We start from the raw sequence: 9,911 nt of genomic DNA on the forward strand, positions 1-9,911 counted from the left end.
ATTTTATAAACATGGTAAAACAGTAATTTGTTAAATCAGTTCAAATCAGTTGTGCTACATCAGACATTATCTTGATAACGGGCTGGCACGAGTATACGCCAGCAAGCGGCTGTCATCCGTCCCATTTAAACTGATTTTGGCTTTTAGGTGACACAATTCTGAACACAAGCCATGACAATTTCAAAAACTACTAAACACATAAAATGCTAATCGCTTTCAGCTGCGTCCATGTTGTTTAAGAAAAGAAGAAATTAGGATTATCAGTAAGAAAACTTAAAAACAGCATTGCAAATGTTACGAAAAAAAGAAAAACAATGGCACAGATATACGCTGGAAGCAGATTTTAAACAATCAAAATTGCTGTAAAAGTATATTTTTTTCCACACAGGCACCTGAACTTGAAACAAGGTGTGGGGGGGGGGGGGGTAGATTTGAAATATACGAGGAACTTGCATATTATAGGAAGAACTCGCTATGCACACATCCACAAAACGAGGCTGAACTCGTCACTCACAACCTGCATCAGCGTCCTTGAGGTGATTGTACATCCTGAGTGGGTGGAGATATAAACTCCACATGTTCAGGCCACTCTCTCACACACCAACAGCCAGTCACTTAACCCCCCCCACCACCCCCCATCTCTGATTAACTTAGCTCCAAGAACCTGTTTTTGGTTTACAGGCTACAGTGCTAAATAATAGTCCTATCTTTATAAATGCATATTCAACATTGCCTTTTGCTGAATTAAGTGCTTCAAAAAGAGGAGCCTTAGGGGTGGGAGAGTGGGAGATTCCCTTGATATCCCTGTACAGGACTACCGGTACTCTCAAAAAGCAAGACAAAAAAATATTTTAAAATGTAAGACTCCAGTTACATCACATACTACTCATTTTGATCACCCTGTTTTACATTTAGAAGCCTACAGATGCATCACTGTCTGCTGATAATGCTTCCAGTCTGAACAATTTTGACTTTACCATATGGGAACCTGATTATGTCACTTTGTCAATGGATCATGGGCAATCAGAAGAAATAAAAAAACTAAGATTTGTGTAACTTCATGCCAGACTGAATGTCAAATTCCACAAGCACAGAAAAACAATAAAATCTAAAAGCTAATGGGCAATCTCTCCTCAAATGTCCTTGCTTTGTCATCCACCAAAGCCAACACAATTGTTCTTATTCAGAGGGCAGCATTTGATAATACACATCACACGCTGTACAATGGAAGCCAAAAAACAAAGCATTTTAAATACCAGAGAGCTGACTAAGATTAGACGTGGAAGTTAAATGTCAAGAACTGGCGGCAGTTACAACTTTCCCTCTCTGCCCACGAATACAAGCTGCAGTGCTGCCGAATCAGGACACAGTGGAAAGAAGTATACTTGAAAGCTCATACCCGGAGAGTAGCTCCCCAATAGAAACTCCACTGACGTTCAGCAAGAAGAAACCAACAGCTTGATCGGGGAGAAAATGAACCATTGAAAATTGCAAGATTACAGTCTAGTATACATAGAAAACAGCACATGGAGCCATGTGTTTTTTTAAAGGGTAAATAAACCGGAACACGTATAGTTTTTAGAGCCCAAAATGACAATGACAGCACCTTGCATGCCATGACAGTTTTCCTCAAAATATTTGGTGTTTTGTCATAACATCATATGAGACAATATAGTTGGACTCCAATTCAACAATTTCAATTTGAGAACATAACATGACAGGGGCCATTTGGCAAAAACAATACTTAACATAGTCATGGCTTTATCAACACTACCTGAGTTAAATATAATAAATTTGTATTTCTTAACTGTTTTTTTTCTGAAAAGTAACAGCCCAGAGCCATTCTGTTAAGGAGTATTTCTCAGTCACTACACATATATCTCTCTCTAGGAATTAAAAGATAAAAGCAATTAGTTTACATAAAGTGCTAGTAATCCACAATTTAACCAAATCATATCTTCTAGAGAAAAGAAACCTGGACAGTTCCTTTTATTATGTTGAATAACCCAATCCTGATTTGGAGATGTTGATGAAAGATAAGTCACAGCTGGCCAGTTAGCAAATTTGGGCTTCCTAGATTTAATTAGATCTTTCAACGTGAGCTCTTTAGCAAAGACCACTTAAGAATTTGTGCAACAAAATGAAAACGCACCTTGAACATTTTTGAACAAACCCAACCAGCATCTTGGGTGATGATTTTGTAGCTCCGTATAACCCATTTCACACATTGTATGGATCACACGGTGTTATTGCACACTGGTTTGCAAATGTAAAATGTTAACAATAAAAACATAATAGTACAACTCATTTTCACATTTCAACACAGTTTGACAAAGTGGCTAGTAGGGGAACCTAGATTAGTATTGCAATTGTTGTTGTGTTGCAGTTATCTTTGTATGGCAATGAACAGTGACTTACAACTCATTCATTTCCACAAGAAACCATGCAAGAAATACAATGACATAAGACAGAAAAGTAAAGACCAAATGCTGAGTCAGGAAAAACAAAACAAAAATCTCAGTTGTAAAACGCAACTCATGTTCCTTTGAAGAGAGGAATTGAACAGTTTTTACATAGAAATGAATGCAGACATCCTGAGTCTTACTGCTGAACAAATAGCACAACTCGCAGAAGACCTTATTGGTAGCAATGCCTCTTAATGCATTACTCAGTTAATTCCTAAAATCAGCATTCATATACTAAAGGGTTTATATGAATCAGAATTTAAGAACAGTCTGCACTGACCTTATAACAATATGCATGCAATGTATTAAAAGCTTTAAGAGGAAAAGCTTTTTCCTTTTACTGAGACCTGATTTTAAAATCTTGAGTACAACTGTAAATAAACATTAAAAATGAAGGGGCATAGCTTTTCTTTAAATTGGGCACTTCTGTACCTGTGCTCTGGGGTCAAACTGCAGTGTGGATAACACTCAAGTTAGGGCAGACAAAACAGTATGAAAGAAAAAAAACAAGTATTTAATTTCTGGGCTCTTATATTCCCTAAAAGGACTTAAGACAAGGTTTTCCCTTCCTGTATGGCGCCTCACCTATGAGCTTCCACTTAACTTACAGTTTAACTCTCAATGATCTTAATTCCATAACTTCCAAGGCATTCTTTGCAAAGTGTTCTCCTTTCTTCCACGATGAATTCAAGCTTGCACACAGATGTGTATGTATAACGTCTAACATATCCAATGAACTTATTTGAACGCGAAGAAAGAAAATGACTGAGGCATCCCATAGTCAGACTGACGGTTGCCGCAGTTCAACAGGATAAAGGCTTAGGGAGGTGCAATCCATAACACCTTCCTTTGTTGAACTCCTGAACATCATCCTTAAAGAGCCATGAGACAAACAACTACCACAGCTCCAAAGTTCCATTTGTCGTGTTGGAGAGGCACAGATCAACTCCTTTAACGTCCCTCCAGAGTGTGTGCGTGTTTGTCTGATGCCCCCGAAAGAAGTCGGTATTTCCACCGGAGATTCCAAGGAAAATCCGCCATGCTAAACTATCAATGTTTTCACAGTTGTCACTTTATCTGTTCAACAGGATTTATGATTCCCAAGGTAGATCATCGCAGCACTCAGAAGAGAAGCACTGTAGCCCACTGACCTCACTGATCAGGTCCATCCTTGGTCTCATCATAAACCACTACTCTTTTTGGATCTACAGCAGAGGGGTAGGAATGGGGTATTATTCACAATATCAGTCATCAGACCTCTGACTTCAACACATAAAATGTGAAACAACAGGCATTTTATTTAACCTAACTAACCTTCTTGAAAGCTAATTTACTTGACATTTACGAAACGTTGGCTTCTTTTGTAAAATGAAAAACAGGTTTTTGTTAAAATTCTTTTATACTTCTCCAAGTCAAGTCTGCACCGTTTTGATATCAGCATAGAAACTGAACTATTGAACATATTGCAAGTATGAAAAAGTTTCAAACAAAACCTAGCCCTAGTAACAATGGCCTTTTACATTCTATCTGGTGAGTGACCATTAAGCTAACATAGCCTGATATCCCATTGAACTCATGTCTGTGTTGACATCAACAGACTGTTTGGAATAACTGGTGCATTTCACTTGCCTCAATAGAGTCGCAGAAGACCAGACACCAGTCACGGCCAATTAACCATGTTTCTGTAGGTCATTACTTTGGGTTGCTTATGTTTATGCTGTTAAGTAATGGAATTATGTTATTCCATGACATACTGCTGACTGCCTAGGAGAGGCTTGCTGAAGGCATTAATGCAACCTCTGTGCCACAACTGAAACAACATGTTATTCACGTAGAGTAATTCATAGCATCGAGTTAGCTTTAGAAGTTTCAAGATCAGGTTACCAAATACTTATGAACTAAACGTCATTCAATAGGTGTACATGCACAATAATAATTTGATTCTAACTGCATAGAAAAGAAGAAAAAAAGCCACACACTAAGCTAACTAACAGTTGTCAATGCCAGATTGTGATTAAGTATAACATTGACAGAAGTGTATACAGCTCAGTCTAGTTCCTCCATGTTTTCATGTTGACGATGTGCAGCAAGGCAGTATGGTTATTTAGTATCAAGTATTTTGAAATGTCACAATCACTGTAAGTTCTAAAAGGTCAATAAGGTACTCTAAATTGATTTGATTAAAAAATTAAAACTAAGTCCTTTTGTTTTTCTAAATTAACATCCCATTTGGATTGGAACCAAAACATTCATACCCTTGGTTTCACACACTCTTATGAATATAAGTAACTTAAAGCCTGGCCTCCCACCCATTATAGCTGTTGATATTTTTCACAAATATGTTTCATATGCCAGAACATTTCTAGGTCAAATTCTTGAGAAAACTGCTAACCATGGAGGTTAGGAAGAAGTGAGAACAAGTTTAGTTTACCTTGTTTTTGCAAGTTGAAAATGAATTCCATTTCTGTTGAAGGAAAAAGAGCATATTATTTCAGCATTAATATTTTCAGAAAATGTTTATCATTCATTTTGATCAAATTTGTTGTTTCCTTCATTCACCGCATCAAATCTCTTGAGACTTACCAGTGCTTAGTTATAATCCTTAAAATGTTAGTAAAAACAAAATAACGTACGCCATTGCAGCAAAAGATTTAAATTTCCTTTGCATGCATGAGGTGTTGTCAGGACACTATGCTTCTCCAGAGATTTGAGATTTGTAATTCAATCTCATCATTATCAGCCTCACGGTTTACTTTTAACTCGCTGACACTCACATCAGTATTAAGTTACTGCTAATCCAAACCAAACATTTCCAGCCAATTGCTTCACATTAAAAGCATGTGCATTTGTAAGATGTGCCAGCAGTCCACTCCCCTCTCTATATCTTACACATGCAGCTGGCGCTGATGAGCCAGCATTGTTTTAACTGGACCTGAACCCTCGACTGTGAAGATAGCACTATCGGAATATCAGATTTAATGTCCAGAGTCTGGCTGTACCGGACTCTGCTCAAAATAAATGTCCAAAATCAGGCTATTCAGCTCTTTGGGCTGTTAAATCTCATGAGCCACCACCTTCTCCAGCATTTCCACGTAGCTAGCGGAACACAGGTTGCAGAGAAGCGGCTGTGAGCTGCACTTTATTGGAGATATTAAAGTTAACATTTGTGGACAATAAGCCATTGCCATATTGCGATACAAACATAACTGAGCGAAGAAATGCTCATTTTAATTCAAATGAATTAATGCATTGTTAGGTGAATAGGTGCCATTGATAAATGCACATTTAAAGATGTTACTTTCCCAAACAGAAACGCACAAAAGAGTGTGTATTTTCTAGAGGGTTGTACCGCAGTGGGAGTGTTCCCAATTGCGTGAGGTCTTTGTTATTTAACTCCCCAATGTAGCACAAGTAAACTTTATATTTCACAATTACAGTTTTCCTTCAGATTGTTTGCAGATCTCGACGTTTCCAACCACACTTGAAGGCAGCTTTATTTCACAGGCGAGAGAGAAAGAAAAAAGACAAGGCAAACATAGCGAGTGCTTTGTTGTTAGGGGTGGGAATCACCAGACGCGTCCCGATACAATCTCATCTGGTGCCTGTGTATCCATACGGTATTGCCACTGAAAATATCGCAATACAAGGCTGTATCAACTTCTTTCCCCAAGCCCTATTTGTTGTTGCAGGAGACATTCAGCTATTACACAAACTCCCAGTCAGTTCAGTGCTTGTGGATTGTTTTTCCCCTCAGTGTTTTAAAACTTTCTTGCAGCAGCGATAAAGGCAGTGATGTTTCCCGTTTTTTTACTCTACACGATTCTCACACCGCCTGAAAACACATTGGTTACATGATTGGCCACCGCAGCATGACAGCGTGTTTCTCCAAAAGTTGACTCGGTCTCAACTTTGCAGGCCCACTGTGTTCTTCTGAATGTCCCCCCTGCGGCAAACCCCTCCGCAGCCTAAACTCACTACACCCATTCCAAATGAATGGAAAGACCAGCATTTTTGCCAGATCGTCTGACGGCTAACGCAGGCAGTGTGTACGAGGCCTAAATCCTACACGTGTGTTGACTCCGCAGTAGGGCTGGACAATTAATCGTAAATGTATCGACATCGAAATTCTAAAACTGGTATCAGCATATTTTTCCCACAACAATTATTTTCATTTATTTCTGTTGATAGGCCTACTTTCTCCTTAAACATTCGACCGCGTGTGCAGGGCTGAAACACTCGCCAGTCACCAAATGCGGGGGTGGGCCGACACACACACAAACACTAGCACACACACCAGACACTACCTTCTGTTTAGTGATAGCTAGCGTTTAACTAAGGCTAATTTATTAGCTAATAAGTGGCAATTTTTGGCACCCAGCCTTCCAAAAGAAACCACAATGAAATTAAATGTTAACCAATCATTAACCGCAACAAACCGATTTAACTCACCGGTCCTCATCAATATAGTTTCATGTGTTACGTAACTCTCCACAAGCAGAAAAAAAGAGCAGCTTAAAACGCAATTTGATGTTCAAAGTTAGGACTAACAAATTAATTAGTAGCTAAGAAATAGATTGCATAGCTTATTTACATTTTCATCATGAAAAATACTTTTTTTTTAACTTTATACAAAAAACTTAAAAACGCAGTATCCGTTGGCGAATCACAATATATATATATATATATATATATATATATATATATATATATATATATATATATTTCATTTATCGTTATCGAGGTCAAATGTGCAGCCCTACTCAGCAGGGATAACATACATTTGAAAGCCATACAGAATGCATGAGAGCCTTACTGCATTATATTATGAATACCTGCCACCCGCATTTTGTGTTTTCCTTAAAATGAAGCAAGACATTTCCACAATAAATAAGTGAATAATAATTTACCAGAATGCAGGAGATTAAGTGCTTGACAGCCTATTCTGAGCCAGGAAAAACCCTGAGATGCAAATATTACTGACGAATGCCTCCACTAAAACAATTTTGACAACAAAGTTTGTAAAAAGGTGCTCTTCTCTTGTATTTCTGACCAAGTAGCTGCTCATGGAGTGATTGCTGTAATATTAAATCATACTTGCCTTTACAAACAAAACCGGAGGTGTTGCCTAATTAACCAGAAATTACATTTTAAGGATTACAACTTAAATGGTTCTAAATTCATCTTAATAAATGATATAGTCATAGTTACCTTTAGTGTGATAAGTGACAGCAGCTTTAATATCAAAGGACCAGCTACACCTTCTGCCAATGTCTTTAGAGTGGGCCTGTTGTTTAGATGAGCCAAACAGCACAGTGGTTACCTGGCCCTGTGCAGGCTTAGCACCGATGTCTTTACTGGGGGCCAACACAGCAGACCCTGCACCCTTAGCCTCAACTTTTGTCTTTTCCTGGCCACATGGTTGCAGCTTGTTCTCCTCCTCACTCATCAAACAAGCAGGAGAACATGTTTTAGAGACATTGCAAGGGGCACAAGTCCTTTTCTCATGGTCTTGAGCCAAAGTGCCAGGCTCTAAGAATGATGAGCTTACATCAAAGCAGGGCTGGGCCGCCTTGGCTGCAACAGCCTGACACTCGCTTTGAGGTGTGACCACAGTAGACTTGTCCTCTGTGGGCACTTGGCCACCCCCTCCTTCTGGTCCCAAGTTGGGCTCATTGATGAAAGAAAGCCCCCACTGATTCTGGAAGATATCTCCCAAGGCTTTCTGATTTGTCTGAGCAGCCGGGGGGTCAAGGTGACGAGCACTAGGGAGCACAGGTTGCATATTTAAGGGGTAAATTAAAAGAGTACACTTTCTAAGCTCATATGCGTCATCTACTGGACTGGTTGTAGAGCTACAGTTACTTTCCAAAGGAGATGCTACATTCTCGCCACTTGGGATAGATGGGGCTGTTTGAATACTACTAGCAGGAGCAAAGAAGGTACCCACTGATGGGCAGTTGTTGCCGTTTCCGGAAACTGGGCCATTAGTAAAGCTAGCTGAGGTGATCGTTTTCATAGCAGACATAGGGACCTGTGACAGTCTAACAGGAGGAGGCAGTGCCTCTCCTCCACCTTGAGCTACTTTGTTGAGGTTCTCTTTTACTTTACTTGCATAACTGATCTTGGGAACAATTTTTGCACTGCTATTGTCCACAGGAAATACAGGAGGGGGCTTGAACAAAGTCCATGAGTCTTCTTTTGAAGGTGAGGAAAGCTTGGCTTTGTGCCTTTCCTCAGTCTTTTTACCAAAAGTGCCAACTGTTTTGCCATCAGAGTTTTTCCTCTGAGATTCACCCACTGAAGCCTCTGACACAACAGCCCGTCTAGCTGCTGACTGAGCATCTACTTTATGGGCAACTCTAATGCCATCAAGTCTAGAAGTCACTCCCTTCTCAGTTGTGTCAAGAATAAAAGCACCGTGCTCTTGTGTAGTGTTGCCTTGCTGCATGTCTTTCTCCTTTTCTCTTATCACATAATCAGTGTTCTTGCCGTTGTTACATCTGGCCTTGCGTTTCTTCGGCGTAGTATATCCACCTTCGGAGCCGCTGCCATCATTGTCCTTGCTGGAGTAGCCATTTGTAATTAAGCCACAGTTTACAACACCATTTTGAAGCAACATTGAGTCTTTCTTATCCAAAAGCGCGCCCTCAAAATAATTCAAATCCAGAGCCTTCTCCTTGTCATGTTTAAGTTCCATATCTTTATGCTCCAAGCTTTTGCTGCTCACTTTTTGAACAGTCGTGTACAGCTTTTGTGTGGACTTCTGCTTCACATTTGTATTACTTGTGTGTCGGTTACCATTGCTGTTGGGGTGATGCGACATACCAACAGTATCAGATAGATGTGGATTCTTCTCACCCTCCTCCTCACTGATGTTTACTTTTTTATTGCCTGAAAGGGGAAACAAAATCAGTTTATACTCAACACCTCAACAATTCTTTCCACTAGTTTGCAGAAAACTGCATAACTGGTCAAAGACCATTACAGCTAACACAATACAATAAAGGTATGTCAATTCACGTGACAGTTTGTGAATTTTGGTAAAGTATTCATTTGTATGATAAGCAAAATACAAAAAAATGATTTTGATGCTGTACTCACGATCATACTCATATTTAAAATAAATAAGTAAGTATGAATTACACCCAATCAGATTTGGAATTTCGTTTTGGAACACTTTGTCTCTGCTAACCAGATTTAAATTGGTGTGTACTATACAAACCACAAATATGCACTATAATCTGATAATAATCCATGTATTGTGTTCATAGGTAACTTTAGTATTTTCTGATAATTCATTGCAGCAGTCAATTTTACAAAAGCTATGTTGTCCGGACAGGGTAAGCACCATTGCTGGTTTACCTTTATAGCAGTGATCAGCAACTGGCGGCCCGCGGGCCGAATGCGGCCCGCCAAGCCGTTCGTTCCGGCCCGCGATTGGATTCC

The 9,911-nt window shown here is 39.4% G+C and overlaps 1 protein-coding gene across 3 annotated transcripts in view; it reads right to left on the reverse strand.

Annotated features, from left to right (window-relative positions):
- Positions 1-1,537: 1,537 nt before the first annotated feature.
- Positions 1,538-9,911, reverse strand: part of nufip2 (nuclear FMR1 interacting protein 2) — a 10,197-nt gene continuing 1,823 nt past the window's right edge. For all 3 annotated transcript variants that reach the window (XM_034889827.1, XM_034889828.1, XM_034889829.1), the window contains exons 2-4: positions 7,674-9,356; positions 4,897-4,929; positions 1,538-3,670 (exon numbers count right to left, since the gene is read on the reverse strand). In XM_034889827.1, the coding sequence (XP_034745718.1) occupies positions 3,618-3,670; positions 4,897-4,929; positions 7,674-9,356 (1,769 nt within the window). In that variant the 3' untranslated portion in view covers positions 1,538-3,617. The remainder of the gene's footprint in view (positions 3,671-4,896; positions 4,930-7,673; positions 9,357-9,911) is intronic.

The sequence above is a fragment of the Etheostoma cragini genome, chromosome 13 (assembly GCF_013103735.1).
Source record: "Etheostoma cragini isolate CJK2018 chromosome 13, CSU_Ecrag_1.0, whole genome shotgun sequence".
Lineage (NCBI taxonomy): Eukaryota > Metazoa > Chordata > Actinopteri > Perciformes > Percidae > Etheostoma > Etheostoma cragini.